Source organism: Anastrepha obliqua, chromosome 1 (genome assembly GCF_027943255.1).
Source record: "Anastrepha obliqua isolate idAnaObli1 chromosome 1, idAnaObli1_1.0, whole genome shotgun sequence".
Lineage (NCBI taxonomy): Eukaryota > Metazoa > Arthropoda > Insecta > Diptera > Tephritidae > Anastrepha > Anastrepha obliqua.
The window spans coordinates 141,448,076-141,467,690 of NC_072892.1; the positions used below are offsets into that span (position 1 = coordinate 141,448,076).

The 19,615-nt window shown below is 32.2% G+C and overlaps 1 protein-coding gene across 2 annotated transcripts in view; it reads left to right on the forward strand.

The window, feature by feature from the left end:
* LOC129236340 (peroxisomal membrane protein 11C) overlaps positions 1–3,524 on the forward strand; it is a 32,621-nt gene extending 29,097 nt beyond the window's left edge. For both annotated transcript variants that reach the window (XM_054870680.1, XM_054870679.1), the window contains one exon: positions 2,789–3,524. In XM_054870680.1, coding sequence (XP_054726655.1) covers positions 2,789–3,002 — 214 coding nt within the window. In that variant the 3' untranslated portion in view covers positions 3,003–3,524. The remainder of the gene's footprint in view (positions 1–2,788) is intronic.
* The last annotated feature ends 16,091 nt before the right edge of the window (positions 3,525–19,615 follow it).

The window sequence follows — 19,615 nt, forward strand, 5'->3', positions numbered from 1 at the left end:
TTGCACCGCAGTCATTAAAGCCCAGGGTGCAACAACCAAATATTAATTTGTTTACAATTTTAAAAGTTTTGTTTAATTATCTTAAAGAAAAATACTTATGTTTAGCTTTAAGGACGTCGTTTCTATTATTTTTTCCAAGTACAATAAAATGAACTTCATGATTTCTTTTTTACAAATATGTAGCAAGAGTTGAGTACCTCTATTTTTTTTTATATATAAAACTGTTTCTTTATAAAAAGATATGAACTTCAACAGCAAAAATTATTTTGCAAGAAATATACCCAAAAGAAAGAAAAATTCACATCGTTTCTATTATTTTTTCCAACACTGTATGTATATATACATATATATATAATTGGCGCTTACACCCTTTTCGTGTATTTGACCGAGCTTCTCCTTTTTGTGGCGTGCGTCTTGATGTTGTGCCACAAATGGAGGTACCTACAGTTTCAAGCCGACTCCGAATGGCAGATATATTTTATGAGAAGCTTTTTCATGGCAGAAATACAATCGGAGGTTTGCCATTGTCTGCCGACGGTCGACCGCTAATAGAAAAACTTTTTCTTCACTTTATTGTTTCACCGAGATACGAACCTACGTTCTCTCTGAATTCCGAATGGTAGTCACGCACCAACCCATTTCGCTTACGTGTCTATAAAATACAGCTCGTCCAAGAATTGAAGCCAAATGACCATCGTTTTCGTCACATTTTTGTTAATATAATTGGACTCATTTAGATTTATTATTCATATTTATTGGAAAAAGTAGTCCAAAATTGGACTAATTGAATGGATATATTCCGGATATTATATTCAAAAAATAAATGTCTTGAAATTATCTAACAGATTACATATAGTAAAAAAAAATAATTCCAATAATATTTCTGTTTTGTATTATCATTTTAAGTTCTCAAATTCTTGAAAAACACCCTTTATATACAGGGTATTTTGTTACCGACCTAAGATAATGCTACATTCCATTGAAAGGTGGAGTTGAACTCCTGTCCTATAGGAACGACAGCCATTTAACATTTTTTTATGGTTTTAAACAAGAATAAACTAAAATAACATTTATATTTAAGTTATTAATTAAAAAAAAAAATATAATATACTTCGAAAAAAAGTATGCCGTTAGTATTTCATTTATTAAAAAATATATTTGTTCACTGTAGGCCTCTTGTATTCGCTATTTCCCCGCTCGGTGTCTCTATGATCGATAAACTTTTTCAATGCAAAGCAACAACAAAGATATCGAAAAAGATTCGCTGCTAGTGAGTATGGCTATAACTCATTAGGCCGCACTGCCTTACCAGCAAATGTAATTTAAGGCAGTTCTCTTCCCGCATTGCCGACGTATGTTCATTTCTACCAAGAATGATAGAAAGAAGATTGCGCCCATCAGAGCGTACGTGACGTCACGTTTGCTGAGTTGTGCAGTATTGCCAACCATTTGCTCTTCGCAATAAATTTAGTGCTTTTTTATACCGAAAATGCAAACATTTTTAAGTTTCGTGTTTGTTGCTTTTTTTTTTAATTTAAAGCTACCGAAACTTTAAGTTAAAAAACAAACTTATTATTAAACAAAAAAAGGTTAAAAAAGGTCACTCTGAGAAGATTTTAGTGCTAATGAAAATTTGTTTACTCTTATAAAATTTGATAATTTGAAAGTGCAAATTTAATTTTTGGCTCCATTTAAGGTTATGCAAAAATATTAAATGCCCCTCTCTCAACTCTTCTTAAGATTGAAAACCTTTTTACACATTTTAAAAAGCCTTTGAATTTATTGAATGCGAATTAAAACCATAGAGGTGTAATCGTTTCTTCCGGTCATCAATCCTTAGTGAGACATAGGACATTAAGAGGTGTATTCATAGTAAAAATAAACAACAAAATACCAGAAAATACTAAAAAAACCATACTGACATTTTTACAAAAAGAGTACCCTATCTAGTTACATAACTTCAAATATAGCAAAAAAGTCGTTCCCTTAACAAAAGAGTCTCGCTTAACAAAAAAACTCATAAATTAAATTGTACATAAGCAACACATTTATTTAAAAAAAACGCACATTTTAAAGACAATTTGTCACGCATACAGAGTTCCTTAAGTAATTCAATAAAAAATTGTTGGTTTATTTTCTTTGAATGGGCATTTTAGTGCGTTTTTATATCCAAAGCTAGGCAACACTGCAGTAGCGAGAAAGAGATTTGACTGCCGAAAGCAGAAGAACACCAACAACACCTGCAATCGCGGGCAATGCCACCAGATGTTAAAAAAAAGTAAAGCTAAATAAAACTGAGTGAATTATTTAAATAATTATTAAAAAATTTATATTTTACAAAATTATAAACATGACATTTTAATTAGAACAGCTAGAAAAATGTGATGAAGAAAGAACTAAAACTTCGAGACAAAAAATAATAAAAACAACAAAAAAAAAAAATGCTAAATCAAGTTACGAAAATGGTAATCTGGCCATACTGGAGCTAAAATCACGTAACTAGTTGTCAAATTCGCTGAGCGCAAAGTAACGGGACCACGATAGGCGCCATCTCATTATTCTTTCCATCATGCATTTCTACCAGTTGCTTCATTTATTCGCCTCTCGCTAAGTCTTGGCGAAAAAAGAGGCCTTGTATAAACTCTTATATTTATAGAAATTAGTGCTTTTTTGAAATGACTTGTATTTTACCAATTAACATTCTGTTTAATTATTAAATTAATATAATATAAAAAATTAATATTCAAAATAATTACTGTTTAATTATTAAATTAATTTTCCTTTCCAGCTCCCATGTAGATGAAAAAGTACTCAAAAAGCATCGACTAGAGCTACTCTCCGTACTTCGACTGTCACTCGATTTCGCACATGCCGTCAGCACGCTGCCCAAAGGCTACCTTTGGGGTGGTAAATTATCCACATTTCAAGTAGGCGCCATCGGCACACTCTCCGCAGGGATTGGCATTTATCAACTATTTGCCAAGCGACGTTTAAATAAATGAAAAAAAAAACAATATACACTTCCTGCGGCAAAGCCGCGTACAAGCACGCACACACATTCGTACCCTCATCAAAACATATCGTCTAAGCTCTACTAATGGATATTTTACACTACTCAGTGCATTAGTTGATAATTGATTTTCATGCTTTGTTTTTTGTTTTAATAAAGTTTTTTATACATATTTGTGATTTGCGATTTGCGCGACGGAAATGAAAAAAGAGAGACAAAACTGACGAGTTATTTGCAAATGTATTCCTATGTATCTTATAAGTTTATTATATGAAACCAATGCAACTCAAGGCAATCAAGGATTTAGCCATTTTGGCCTTATTAATTAATCAATAATCGTGCAATTGTTGTTTTGTATGTTATAGAGTGAAAAAAAAGAAAATTTAATTTATACGATACTTTATCGACATACATATCTAATGTGTATGTATATTTGTGTACAGAAGGAACTAAATTTGCAAAAAGAAAATGCAAATAAAAAACTAAAATAAAAAACGATTTAAAAGAAAAACATACATATTTTGTGTTTCAATTTTAAAAATTCAAAATCAACTGTTTCTTAATAATAATAATAACTAATTTTATAATGGTTGTAAAAATGAAGGCTAATATCAGTTCACAATTTAATTGTTGTGAAACATCTTTTTGTTTTTTAAATCACTTCAAAGGCTTTTTTACTATATACGATAATATGCAATAGTCGAAATGTTGCAGGAAGACTATGGCGAATGTGCTTCATCAAAAACACGGGTCTACGAGTGGTATAACGCTTTTGCAGAGGGCCGAGAAGTCGTGGAAGATTTGCCCCGATCAGGTCGCCCATCAACGTCTTCAACGCTTCAAAGCGTCCACAAAGTCAAGGAAATGGTGGCGGAAAACCATCATTACGGAGTTATATACCTTGTGAGCCCGAAAAAATGGACGATTGTCATAATTTTTTTTTTAATATCTTTTAGAACTTTTATTCAAATGAGGCATATATCATACTGAAGGGTAACTCTCGAAGAATACATTTTGGTGTTATTATTTATCGTTGACATCGCCCCTCCCCCGAAACGCCGCTTTTTAGAAGAGGCTTGCGGTGATCACGGTAGCGCATGAGCAGCTCATTTGAAATTAAAAAAATTAAATGATTATTGTAGAAACAAATTTTTTAGTGAATCTGAACGGTTTATTTACCAAAAAAAAAATTTTTCTCGACATGAAAACCGCTTTGAACCAAGAAAACGATTTTTGAGGAGTTGAAAAATTAAAAAAAAATATGGTATAAATTCCAGCGAACTATGCAAATATTTATAAAAAGTGAACCGCTCAGATTCACGAGGTTGGAACTTCGAATAATTAAAAACAAAGTTTATGCAAATCAGTCAAATAGTTTTTGATAAATAATGATCACCGCGATGGCAATTTTCAAAAAATACGACTTCGAGATAATCGCGTCTAAAGTTTTGCGTGCACTTCATTTATGGATAATTTGCGCGCTTCCACGGTCTGTAACTTTTGTTCTAGTGCTTCGATCTTTATGATTTTTTGAATTTATATTTTTAAGATGATGCACTTTTAGAATATGCCATAAAAAATTTTTTTATAATTTTTTAGTCCAACACAAGGTATAAAACCCCTTAAGTTTGAGTGAGGTAGCGTGTCTTACGAATCTATTCGCAACATTTTACATTATCAATTGGGCATGAGACGCGTGGCTGCTCGACTCGTTCCAAGAGAGTTGAATTTCTTTCAAAAAATTCATCAGAAGAAGGCGGCTGAAGACATGCTTGAGCAAGTGAATTCGGACACAACGTTTATCCAGCGCATCATAACAGGTGATGAGACGTATGTATATAAGTTTGACATGCAAACCAGTCAACAGGCGGCGGAATGGCGCTATCGCCAGAAAAACACGTCAAAGTCGGTCAAAAGTGAAAGTCATGCTACTCGTTTTCTTTGATTATCGCGATGTTGTGCACTCTGAATTCGCTCCAAATGGTTCTACGGTAAGTAAAGAATATTATTTGGAAGTTTAGCGACATTTGAGAGAGAATGTGCGTAGGAAACGGTCCGATTTGTGGAAAGAAAACTCATGGATCTTGCACCATGATAACGCACCGTCTCACAAGGCTCATATTGTGAACACTTTTTTGACCAAAAACTCGACAAATATCATCGAACAACCACCGTATTCACCGGATTTAGCCCTCTGTGATTTTTCAAAAAACTTAAATTGCCACTCTGCAGATGCTGCTTTGAATCAATAAAGGCCATTAAGGAGAATTCGCTGAAGGAGCTAAAGCACCGTTTAAAAGGTGCTTTGATGACTGGACTAATCGTTGGCATCTGTGCATTGCTTTGAATGGAGCCTATTTTGAAGGTGACAAAATAAATTTTGATTAAATTCTGATTAAACAATTTTTTTGTGTTTTATTGAACAACTCCCATTACTTTTTTGACAGAATGTAGTGCCCGCTGTGGACACGAAACGCCAAAATATGGGCAAATGTGTCTATGAGGAGAAGTTGATTTAGTCATGTCCGTCCAAGCACACGATGAACTTGGTACACATATTGCTCTTTATTCAAAATAAGGGGTGATCAATTTAGATGTATTGGATTTTAAATTGCAATAAAACAAGAAAAATCAAATTTATTGGGTAATCTTTATTTTTTATTTATATGGTGTAGAACCATTTATGACATTTATTTTTTCAAGATCCCTTTCAAATGTTGGCCGCAACTGTGCCGTAATTTGGCCATCCGTAAACACTAATATTGAATGACTCGCTGGAGGACTTCGTTCGTTAACTCGTGAATAACTATAGTAATGTTGGCTTTCAATGCCTCAATCGAAGCTAGTTTATCCACAAAACATTTCGACTTTACATACCTCCACAAATAAAAGTCCAAAGGTGTGATATCACACGATCTTGGTGGCCAACCCACTGGTTCAAGGCGAGAGATAAATTGCTTACCGGAACGACGACGCAGTAAATCCATTGTTTCACGCGCTGTCTGTCTCTAATGGCAAGTAGCGCCATTTTGTTGTAGCCAAATGTAGTGGAGATCACGGGCTTCAATTTTTGTTATCAAAAAGTCGTTTATCATGGAGCTTCGTCTTTGAAGAAATATGACCCGATGATTCCTCAACGCATAGGCACCACGCACGCACTAAACGGTTATTTTCAATGGATATAATAGCCGTTCTTCAATGGCTTGGGGTTGCTCTTGAGCCGCTTAAACCAAAACTGGTCCTCGTCGCTGAATGATTATGTAGACCAAAAGTTGCCCTAAGCACGCGATGAACACTTTTCACATAGCGTCGATTTTCGTAATACAATTTTACGACTTGTAAACGTAGTTGAGGGGTAAGTAAGTCTTTCCATGATGAAATGTCAATGAATACTGAACAAAATTATTTATTTAGTTAAACAGTAGTTACGCGTGATTTGTCAAAAAACCCTATTGTAAGAAGTTTCTCCAATCTAATCACCCTTTAGTTCGATATTAAAAATGTGCGAAATCGGTCAATAACCACGCCCACCTACCATATAAAGGTAATTTTAAAAAAGAAAAAAGAAACGTGATATCTCTGTTTTAAATGAACCAAATATTAAAATTTTATTCAAATAAGGGACCCAAAAGTAAATACGATGCAAGTAAAATTTGCGGTCCCATGCCCAATTTTTGCGTCAATGCTTGTATATCGATAACGACTTGATAAAACACGCTGAAACACGCGCTGCGATGGAAACAGATCTATTGTACCTGGGTTGTTCTCTGAGGCACCCTATATTTTAAGGCTTTTCAAAAATTGTAACACATGCCGGGGCTTATTGTTCTATAATTTATATGAATGCACGGCAAAATCACCAAGATGGTGCAGCCTTTTTCTGCCTAGTGCAGGACATTCACAAAGAATGTGTTCTGAATTTTCAGTGTCCATTTCACAGAATCGACGGAGAAAGGTCTCAGAGAGACCAACTTTGCTTAAGCGATATCTCAGACTACAGTCAACCGTAAAGTAATCAGTTAAAAGTCTTAAGTCTACTCTACTGAGCGAAAGTAGTGTATTAGAAATTCCCCTGTTCGGCATTAGGAATTGTTTCGCTTGTGATAGATCGATAGAATTTCGGCAGTGTTCAATCAATTTATTCTCCTCTCACTTTCTGAGTGCACTTTTGTAAGACTACGGAAAGGCTCAGGACCAATTAGGGGCATATTTCCCCCTCTTTTAGCCATATGATCAGGCATTTCATTTCTCTCATGTCCCCTCTGCCCAGGAACCCAACCTAATAAAACCGACTGCAAAATTTGTACCGAACAGGCAAGCACGCAAGCGACCTAATAAAGAGTTTTATAGTAGTAAAATCTGCTCCTATGTCCTTGCTTTAATAGGCTACGTGAATAGCTTTTGCAATCAGTCAACACATGAAAACTTATTCTTAAATTAAAGCCCAGTAATCCAAAGAAGAGGTATTTGTTGTCCGGTTTTTCTGGTTCTGAATCCTTTATTGGTATACATACTCGTACATTTCAATTTAAACTTATAATACAGGCGCATATGTATATTGTCATACTCATTTAAATATTTAATATATATATATTTATATATGTGTATATTTAGTATTTATTACTTTTGAATTTGTTTATTTATTTCTATTTTCTTTTTTTTCATCTGCTTTTGATTACAATTTTTGCATTATTCAATTTAATTATGTATAACAGTAATACTTTGTTTTAGAATATATTTATTTTGCTTTAGATATAAGTAGGTATGTACTTTAATGATTTGTGTCGCGTAAAGGAGTTTGCAAGTCTATTGTTTTTGCTTTACTAGATTTACCAAATTTAGTTTGATTTATTGCTGCGTTGATTTGCTATTGTTTTACGTTAAATATTGGTTAACTTTAGCGTAGCTCAGTTTGATTTATTTGTTCGCTGCTTGAGTGCACTCGTCTTGTAGGTGTTAATGTATGTGTGTATGCATGTATTTATGGCTGGCTTTCAGCATGCTCATACGTTTTGTTGTACAATTATTAACCAGTAGCTGATCAGCCCGTAGTGCGCTCATACATGTATAGTACGTGCTTGTATTGCCAATGTATGCATGTAGGAGCAGCCGTTCATGCGTACTATTCTCTTGAATAATTTGATTTTCATATGCTCAATTTTTACTCGTTAAAATTGCATTAATATTTTACATATATGCATAGTGTGTGTATGTAGGGATATCGATATCGATCGTAACTAGCAATGAGTGTACATAATTTTATAAATGATTTTTTCTTCATAGTTGCAGTCAGCTGATTAAAGATATATTCAGTTATTTGAAGCATTTTTATATTGCTCATTTTGATTATTTTCTCTTTTAATTTTATAATAATCCTAGCTACATTTCTCTTAATATATTTAAATACATTTTCCCTTACACTACCTACGACTAAGTATTTATGTATGTAGTTAAATATGTATTTTAAATGTGGTATTTGCATTATTTGTTTTTAGCAGCCTCATTGTGATATTTTTTTTCTATAGTCATTCGTTTTCTATTTAGTTAGATATATTGAAGCCGTACTCCGCTAATGAATGCACTCATCTATTGATTTACTGTTTACCTGGGTTTTAAAATATTAAAATAAAAAAAAAATATTTATTATATTTTTAAATTTAAAATTTTTTTCTGTCTACGTTAATTTTGCTTTTGACTCATGAATATTTATATTATTGAAATTTTGTGTGTACAGGAAATGAGAATTTGCAGTTTAAGTAATTGTTTCACTACAACTGTGACGCATAAAAATACTTTTTTGGAAGTATTGCATTTTTAAAAAGTTAATACAGCGAAGCAGATATGCGACTTGAAAATAATTGCCGTGATGTTACCCACTCCTAGTTGCTTCCGTCAAGCCAAAACAGTAAAAAAGTTTTATGTGAGCGTATTGAAGTGATTGTGGGAGAATATTCCATATAAGTGGCCGTAACAGTATTTCTTGCACGGCTCATTCGTTTGCGTTTTTAGTCGATTGACGTATTAGAGAAGAATGCATGGAAGGAGCTGAAATCGATTGCAGGTGTGACTACCACGAATATGAAGTATTGGATATCATGGAGATTAGTTAGGCAGTGAAATGGTTGAAATACCAGACTGACACTCCCCAAGCGAACCACTAAAGCGCCGTTTCGATGCCATTATGAGACCTCCAACGGGACGGGCAGCCAATCAGAGTTGTTGCTATAACGGAGAACGTTGATTTGATTTAGGTTGGAGTACTGCCCCAGGCTGTCGAAGAAAGGAGTACCCAGTGACCTTAATCCTATGGCTACCAAATCCGGATATTTGCAGAGAAAGTGTTCCATAGTCTCCTCCTCTGGAAGCTCCCCACAGCTTCTGCAATGGGGATTAAATAGTAACCCTAGCTATTCTGCGTGAGTGCCGATCGTCCAATGACCGGCTACAAGCTTGGAAATTGTCTATTATATTGAGCCCAAAGGATTTTTGAAATAGCACACGAAGAAATGGAGCTCCATCTGATCTGTGCTTTCTTGAGAAAAAAGTTGTGCGATTACCCTTTAACAACAGTTAGGGTGATGCCGATGACCGGGTAGGAGATCTCTGAGACCAATTCAGTCGACCTCTTGCTGGAAAGCTCATTAGTAATTTCATTTCCCACTATGTACCTATGTTCTGGAACTCAGATCAGAGAAAAATTACCTGCACACCCAAGAGATTTGATCTCCTGCTTACAGGAGTTCACCAATTTGGATATGCAACATGGCGCCGTTAGAACCTTAATCACAGCTTGGCTATGGGAAAAAATGTTGAGAGGAATTAAATAAATATTAATGAATACTTTGTCCGTTCTCGTTTTATTGACAAATACCGGATAATTTTTGAACGGAATATCCTTGCATTCGGAATTCGAAATAGTCTGCGAAACGCTAGACTTTCTCGTGTTGTTTATTCAAGGTGGCGCAAAATTAACACCTTTTCGGAAAGCATATAATTTTTGCAAATGGTGTCGTATGTTGGTCATATTGACACTTGCGAACTACACTGCTGCAGTATACCTATACATACAGACAGACAAGCAATGGGGGCGCAGAAGTCAAATAAAGATTTCCATCACTCAAAATTATTAAATTTTTCACTCAAAATTACTAAATTTTTCAGTAAAAAAATTATTTAAGAACAAAATAGGATGATTAATTTTGCGCCACCTTGTACCAGCCACAAGCAGCCTATAGATTACGGTGAAATTTCAATGCACAGTTGGACTTGTTTAGTTCTAAAATGCACTTTTTACATCATTTTTGATGGAACATTTGTCGGTATGTTTGTATGTATCTTTACTTAATCTTACACGAAAAATATTTACTTAATAAGACACTCTTTTAAGAATTATGTTTTGTTTAGAAAACCATTTTTTGTTTTGAGATTCGAGCAAGAATGAAAATTTCGTATGAAAAATGACCATATAGATATAGAAAACATGCGAAATGGTCACACGATCGGCCCTACTACTCGAACGACATTCTCCCCTTAAAATAACGACAAATCTCGAAGTTTGTTGGTACAAAAACAATAAAATGCGGATTTGTTACTGTGCTTCAACACTCGCCGTTTGACCGTGTAGTATTTCTGTGAGAGTCTTGACAATCAGGGGGATACCGTAGAAAAGAGCAGAGCAGAGAGGTAAAAGAGCGGAGTTGGATAAATACCTTTTTCATGCACAGTGCATGAGCACTAATTTCTGTGGCTTATATAATTTTTGGCTAGAGCGCTATTTTTATATCGTCCTGCATTCCACATTCCAAATTCCAAATTATTTTACGCCAATTATCAATGTTATCTGCTTTAAATTTATTAATTAAATATAACCAATTTGCTGCTACTAGAAAAATATATTTGTGCAGGTCCTTCAATACATTTTCTAAGTCTACGTTAAAAAAAAATAAAATGAAAATACTCAACCCTATTCTATAAATTGCTTTGCGTTTAAGCCCTAAAAATATTGTTTCTTACTTGCATTTAAAATATTGTATATGTATGTGTGTTAGTTGCAATCTAATGCTGAGTCTATTTTCAAATTTTCAACGATTACAACTTGTTTCAAAAATTGTTTTTTATTGCATTTGACTGCAATTCCATACGAAGTTATTTTTTATACTTATTTTTAAAGCTAAAGCTGAACTGCTTAAATTAATAATGATTAGGCAATATTTGCATTCCATTTATGCACTGTAACAAATTATCTTGCTTGTGTATGCATGTATGCATGTAAGTATGTATTTAATTATCATAAACACATCTTTGACTTGCAATTTGCAAAATTTGCAATTTCTTTTCACTTAATACAATTTTTTCTTAGTTTATGTAAGTACAAGGTTTTATGTATGTAAGTATGTATTTATGTATGTATTTAGTAGTTCTTATCGGAAGCTATTTAAAATGGCACTGCAGTAATATTTTCATGTAAGGTGGGAAAACAATTAGAATATTTATGTTCTTTTGCTTTTTCATTTACTTACGCCTATTCTGGTTCCTTACTTTCGAAATTTCTTCACCCTCAGTGATAGGTTTAAAATTTTTTCTTCTGTGCATCGAGTTTCTCCTTCTCCTTCCCCTTCTTCGATTCGGTTTTGCTCTTTAATTTATGCTCGTACATACATAAATATGTTTATGTTTTTGTTTTTTCTTTTTTTTTGATTTAATGTAATGTTAGTATGAAAATATTTTTTATTATCTGTAACATTCCTACATACAGACATACCCTGTGATTTCCAACATTTAGGGTTTACGAATTCATTTAAAAGTTTCATCAAAGCTGTATAGTCTTAGTAGCAACGGCCTAACAAAAGTATAACTATTATAATTAATATTGCCTGTTATGCAGCACTAAAGCGAGTTGTCTGCGATGAGTTTTTGGGGTTAACTCTGTCAAATTTGTGTTAAAATGTTACTTTGCTTTTTTTTCAAAGTTATTTTTTTTTATCCAGTCTATTTTCACGCTTACGCGGTTTTTAATTAAGTATTTATGGATTTCACTTTTAAACATTTTATATTTTTTTTTATTCTTATAAATATATACGCATATACGGTATTGCATTCATGTATGTAGGTATGTTAGGTTCACAAATATTTGCATGTGTCCTTATGCATTCGTCGATATTCTTTTAAAAGTATTTATTTATGTTCAAGTTCTAGTTTAAAATTCTTTGATTTGACATTAAAAATATGTAATAGGACTATGAATAAGTTCGTGCGGTTTTACAACAGATGGCGTAACTTGATTATTATTCCATCGATCCACATTTCCAAACATTCATTGGAGAGCTACTGTCGTAAGGCACAAACGTCAGTATAAGTTTTTTATTTGAAGCGTAAACAACAATATTTTTACCACACTTGAAAATGTCGAATTTCGTGCCAAATAATGTGTTTTTGCGGGGAATTTTTTAATATGAAGAAAAAAGCAGCCGAAAGTCATCGTATCTTGGTGGAAGTTTATGGTGAGCATGCTCTAGCTGAGCGAACGTGCCAGAAGTGGTTTGCACGCTTTAAAAGTGGTGATTTTGGCTTGGAAGACGAAGAACGCGAGGGTGCGCCGCCAAAGTTCATGGATACCGAATTGGAGGAATTGCTCGATCAAGATCCGGCTCAAACGCAAGAAGAGGTTGCAAAAACTTTGGGAGTTGATCAATCAACCATTTCCAAACGTTTAAAAGCCATGGGAATGATCCGAAAGGTAGGCCATTGGGTGCCGTATGAATTGAAGCCAAGAGACGTTGAACGCCGTTTTATGGCATGCGAACAACTGCTTCAACGGCACAAAAGAAAGGGTTTTTTGCATCGAATTGTGACTGGCGATGAAAAGTGGGTCCATTACGACAATCCAAAACGTCGGGCAACGTATGGATACCCTGGCCATGCTTCAACATCGACGTCGGCGCAGAATATTCATGGCCTGAAGGTTATGCTGTGTATCTGGTGGGACCAGCTGGGTGTTGTGTATTATGAGCTACTGAAACCGAATGAAACGATTACGGGGGATGTCTACCGACGACAATTGATGCGTTTGAGCCGAGCACTGCGAGAAAAACGGCCGCAATACGCCGATAGACACGACAAAGTTATTTTGCAACATGACAATGCTCGGCCACATGTTGCACAAGTGGTCAAAACATACTTAGAAACGCTCAAATGGGATGTCCTACCCCACCCGCCGTATAGTCCAGACCTTGCGCCATCCGATTACTATCTCTTCCGATCGATGCAACATGGCCTGGCTGACCAGCACTTCCGTAATTACGATGAAGTCAAAAAATGGATCGATTCGTGGATTGCGGCAAAACCGACCGAATTTTTCACAAAGGGAATCCGTGAATTGCCAGAAAGATGGGAAAAAGTAATAGTAAGCGATGGACAATACTTTGAATATTAAATTTGTAACCATTTTACGTCAATAAAGTTTCAAATTTTGAAAAAAAACCGCACGAACTTATTCATAGTCCTATTATTAGGATTCGAGTAGGAATTTGGAATTGGGACAATTAATATAATGATAATATTGCAGTATAGAGTGTAAATTGAAGCAGTTAATATGTATGTATGTATGCACCTATGCACATATGTATGTGCGTACACGATTTCTTTCGTATTACTAGCCGCATGTTTTGATTTAAGGTAATAAGTTTGAAAGGTGTTTAGGCAGGTAGGTTTGTATGTATGTATGCATTTTAGTTTGTATTTAATTATAATAGACATATATGTTTGTATATATAGTTAGTAGTCTAAGTATTTGTATGCATGTAAGTATGTATGGATGTAGGCATGTAGGCATTTAGATATTTTTATTTGCGAACTTGAAGCATTTTCTCATTGTCAGGCAGGCGAACTGCTTATAAGAATGTGTGCATATACACTTTAGTGCTTAACTATTTTTTTTTAATTTTTATTATTTATTTTTTTATTATTTATTTTCATTTATTTATTTTTATTTATTTATTTTTATTTATTTATTTTTATTAACTTATTTTTAATTATTTATTTTCAATTATTTATTTTTATTTACTTATTTATTTTGAATTATTTATTTTTATTTATTTATTTTTATTTATTTATTTTTATTTACTTATTTTTAATTATTTATTTTCAATTATTTATTTTTATTTACTTACTTTTAATTATTTATTTATTTTTATTTATTAAATATTTATTATTTCTTTTAAATATGATTTGCATATTCTTTTTTATATAAAAAATTATTCTTTTTAGTCAGCTGAATTAACTCAATTTGTCTCCTAAAACATTTTTCTCATTTTCTAATATACAACTACATATACATACAAATATATATGCACTTAGTTGCATAATTTTGCTGCGCTTTTTAATTCATTTGTAAAATTTTTCTCTGCTTTGCTTGATATTTTTGTTTTTTTTTGTTTTGTTTTAATTTGAAAGTAATTGTTAAAATTGCATTCTTTCTTTGCTAACTGTTTGATTGCTGTTAAAATACTTTTGCTTACTTCATAAGTATAAAGAAATATTTTTCGATAGTCATTTTTATTATCGTCTCTACTTAATAGTTATATGTATGTATATTGTATTATCGTGTTTAAGTGGGAAGCGTTTTTGATTTTTGTTCATTATTACTTTTAAAGTTTCCCTTTCTATGTTTTTAAAAATTGTGATATAAACGTAAACGTAAGTAGTTGCAGTAGTTAGTTAAGAAATAGGAGAAATTTATTTTTCTTTCGAAGATTTCTAATCAAGTAAGTTTATTAGTAAGAGAAAATTGCAGTGCTCTCAAGCAGTTGGTTTTCCTTCAGTTCCCATCGTGTGCCATGTTGAATAGATTCTTAGAGTGTGCCCTTTAGCAAACCGTTATTCGACGCTGAGAGAATTTGTGAGAATTAGCTGATGGGCTGCCGTCACTTGGGATTAAAAAAAAAACTGAGATTATGTTACAAAAAAATTGAGATTTTGTTGGTGATATACGAAAAAAATCAACCAATGACTCTTTGTTGCCGTCTGTACAACGACCGATTGGACGAGTGTGTGTGAAATGAGTGTGCAAATTTCGGCTGGTGATGGGATTGGTTTAGTGCATGGTGAAAAGATTTTTACAGGTGTACTATCTAGCAGACCGTTATTCGGCTCTGAGCGAATTTGACAGATATGCCGACGTCTTTCATTTTGTGTTTCTCTAAGCTAAAGTAAAATTTTGTGAACAACAAAACGAATGACGTCGAATCCAAAGTTTCCCTCAAAATTTTTTTTTCCACAATATCTAACGAGGAAACCTCTTATCATTCTCCTTGGGTTTAGTGATATACGAAAAAAAAATCAACACAGTCTTTTCTCATGTTGCTTCTGGACTGATTCGACGAGTGTGTGAATACATGTGAAATGATCGTGTAGAATTCGGCCTAATTTTCCAAGTGACGTAGTGGCCGAAGTTCTCCTCACAATTTTCAAGAGAATGATACACACATTTTGAAATTCTTACTTTTTTATATAATAAACACATAGTAATTAAAAATGATTGAAATTGTTATTGCTGGAGATAATAAGCACTGAGTTCTGAGAGCCAGTAAATTAAATGGAAGTTTCATATTGTGGGTAAAGCAAAGAAAAAAAAAAAAAACAATATCGAATGAAATTTAGTATGTATTTCAAAAAATGAGAGGCACAAGAGAATGATACAAAAATTGTGAAAATGTTATTACTTGAAATTGTTTTTGCTTTTGATAATAAACACAGCGTGCTTAGAGTTCAAAAATAACCAAGAAATTAAATAGAAGTTTCATATAGTGAAATAGAGAGGAATCATTAATATAGCGCGTCTACACTTTTCGCAAACTTTGAAGTTACGTATATTACATATTTTCTAAGCAGCGAGTCCCATCTATTTAAAGCTATCACTATGGCAGATAATGGCTTTACCCCGCTCAGTTTGATGGAGCAGGATTTCCCAGTACCTGAGGGGGTTAAGTCCCCAGCAGAAATGATCGCAGCATGGAAGGCAAAAACAATACACGGTGCCCATCCCCATGATCTTGAAATGGAATGGATAGACGCACAATCATCTAATTTGTGGTTAAAAAGAGGAAAATTATTTTCTGAAACAGAAGGTTTCGCAATCGCTATCCAGGACCAACAAGAAATTTCCGAAGGTGAGGCAATAGAAGATAGCTGCCGAAGCTGCGGCATTTACGGCGAAATAATCGACCATGTAATTGCTGGATGCAGTGTACTTGCCCCCCGTGAATATGTCATGAGATATACATATATAACAATATATCAAAGTTCCTCCACCAACAACTTGCAATAAAACACGGTCTATTACAAGAAGAAGTCTTGAATTTTAAATATGAACCAAATACAATATTGAAAAATGCTAATTTTAAACTGTACTGGGACAGATTTATTTCCACAGATCGAACCGCAGCTGCCAACAAACCTGACATCATCTTGTTCGATAAGATAAATAAAACAATCGAAGTAATCAATATAGCGCTGCCCCTTAATCGCAACATCCAAAGCACATACTCCACCAAAATATCGAAGTATGCAGCTTTGGCCATAGAACTTAAACGGATGTACAAAGCGAGAGAAGTGAATATAATTCCAATAATTATATCGTCCACTGGATTAGTGCTTAAGCATTTAATCAATAACTTGAAGAAGTATGACTGCCAACACCTCTTAAAAGACATCCAGAAGTCGACCATACTGGACACATGTGCAATAGTTCGTAGATTTTTAAATATTTAAGCAATAGTAATCGCATGGGCGTAGAACTTGGACTACGCTCCACCAGAGCACAATCCCTTGAAAATTTTATCCGGGATGGGTAATCTCCGGCAATAGCCGAGATGGATTAAGCTCAAATAAAATAAAATAAAATAAAATAAAACAAAATTAAAATAAAATAAAATAAAACAAAATAAAATCGAATAAAATAAAATGAAATGAAATAAAATAAAATAAAATAAAATAAAATAAAATAAAATAAAATAAAATAAAATAAAATAAAATAAAATAAAATAAAATAAAATAAAATAAAATAAAATAAAATAAAATAAAATAAAATAAAATAAAATAAAATAAAATAAAATAAAATAAAATAAAATAAAATAAAATAAAATAGAATAAAAAAAAATAAAAAAAGTAAAATCAAATAAAAAAAAACAAAATTAGTTCTGTGTCTATCAGGCCAGTGATTTTTTAAAGTAAACGCCACTTTAACTACATTTTTGAGCTAAATTTTAATATCGTAATGCCCCAGAAGTTAAAAATAATTTTTTATTATTATTAAAAAAATATATATTATTTCTCAACTAACTATTGCATTACATCCTTTTAAAATATTCATACAAATATACAGACGAGGTCACAATAATAGCACAGCGATTCATGTGGAAGAAAATGTTTAACACCGTTAACAAACAAAAAAATCATCCACTTTAACCTTGCATACTTTTTCTTTAAATCTGAGTAAAAATATTTTGAGTTTTTTAATGAAATAAAATAACATTGCTAAAAAAAACAATACAAAACTCTGCATACTCGAATTTGTTTTTTTTTTTAAATGAAAGGAAATGCGTAACACCGTCAGCAAAAAAAAAAAAAAAACAAAAACGAAATAAAAAATACAAAAGATTCGATCGGCTATAACCCTGCATACTTGAAATTTTTTTGAAAATTCTGAGTACATTTTTTTGTAAACGAAAAAATTTAAACCCATCAATATAAAAATTAAAAATGCTTACTTGAGTTTTTTTTTTTGATAATTTCGATTAAAAATTTTGATGAAAGGCTTTTGATTTTTTTAAATGGAGAAAATGCTTAGCACCGTCAACAAAAAAAATTTCAAAAATAAAATATTCAAAAATAAAATATTTAACTCTGTATACTTGAAATTTTTTGGACGTTTTGATTTAATGAGATTTTAATGAAAATTTTTTAAATGGAAGAAAATGTGTAGCGTTATCAAAAAAAAAAAAAAATAATAATAATAATACAGAAATTAAAAAAAAAATCAATTGGCTATAACTTTTCATACTACGCAAGGAACAAACTTTACTGAAAGAATTTGGCTTTAAAAAACTTGTCTGCATCCTAAATTTTTTTGAAAATTTTGATTGAAAATTGTGATGAAAAGTTTTTAAACTATTTTGTACAATGCGTTTTGTTGAGGCTCTCAAAACGATTACATCTTAGGTACGAAACAAATGGGTATAGTAATAGTATAGATACGTACACATTTTAAAGGGGTTTTTTGATACTACACTAAATGCTCAATAATTACTCAATTCAGAGCTATTCCATCTCTTTATTAACGATTTCCTGAATTTTATGATATTTTCTCTTCTAGTTATGCACCTAAATTCTAATTTCTACCTTTAAATTTTTAAAAATTATTATTTTTATGCATAAGCATAATATCGATTGTCTATTTATGTGTTAGAGGCATGAAAATATGAGTGTAATAGAGACAATAGAATGTTTAAATTTTAATGAAATTGTTATTGCTTCAGAGAACATAAACACAGAGTGCTAAGAGCCAGTAAATGAAATGGAAGTTTCATATTGTGGGTAGAGCAATGGAAAAAATAATATCGATAAAACTGAGTATGTATTCACTAATTTGCGCCTAAAAACGTGAGAGGGCTTTGAAAAATAAATAAAAATAAAACTTCCTAAACTAAATACAGCCAAGACAAGAGAAAGATAAAAAAATCTGTAATTGTTATTACTTCAGATAATAAACACAGAATGATTAAAAATTAATGAAATTGTTTTTGCTTGAAATAATAAATACAGAATGATTAAAAATTAATGAAATTGTTTTTGCTTGAGATAATAAACACAGAGTGCTTACAGTTTAAAAATAACCAAGAAACTAAACAGAAATTTAATATTGTGAAATTTTTTTGAAGCACACTTTTGTTTTATTTTTTTTACAAAGTGTTAAACTTTGAGTTATTTTGATTTGTTTGCAGTATAACCTATATATTTATAAAAAAAATAAAACAAAAATAAATAGCTCGTCAACTCTTGGCACATTGCCGCTTTGTTATTTTTATGACCACGTCTGTATGTGCATATGTATGTATGTATATCGTTCAGTATCAATGTCAACTTGTCTTTTCTTTGAAGGCGAACTATGTATGTACGTATGTATAATGTATATGCACATAAATATGCACGTAAGTAGCAATTACTGATAACTAACATTTTATTTATTTACTTTTTTGCTTTTGCATTACAATTACATAAGAATTAATTTTTTTTATACTTAATCGCTAAATTCCCTTAATCGTTAAATTTTAACACATTTGTTTTGTTTTTTGCCACAGTGCAAAATATTCGCGAAATAAAATTCGAAGTCCATTTAAAAAAGTAAAATATAAAATTTTCACTAATAAAATTAATGTGTATGTTTTAAAATAGACTCTTGGGCTGTGTCTATGTTACGTTTAATTATGTGTGTATTTTCCACGCTTATTATCACATACTTATGTATGTATATATGTATGTATGCATGTTAAAACAAAAATAATTAAAATACAATTCACTCAACTATGAAATTGAGTTCTTGTTTATTTA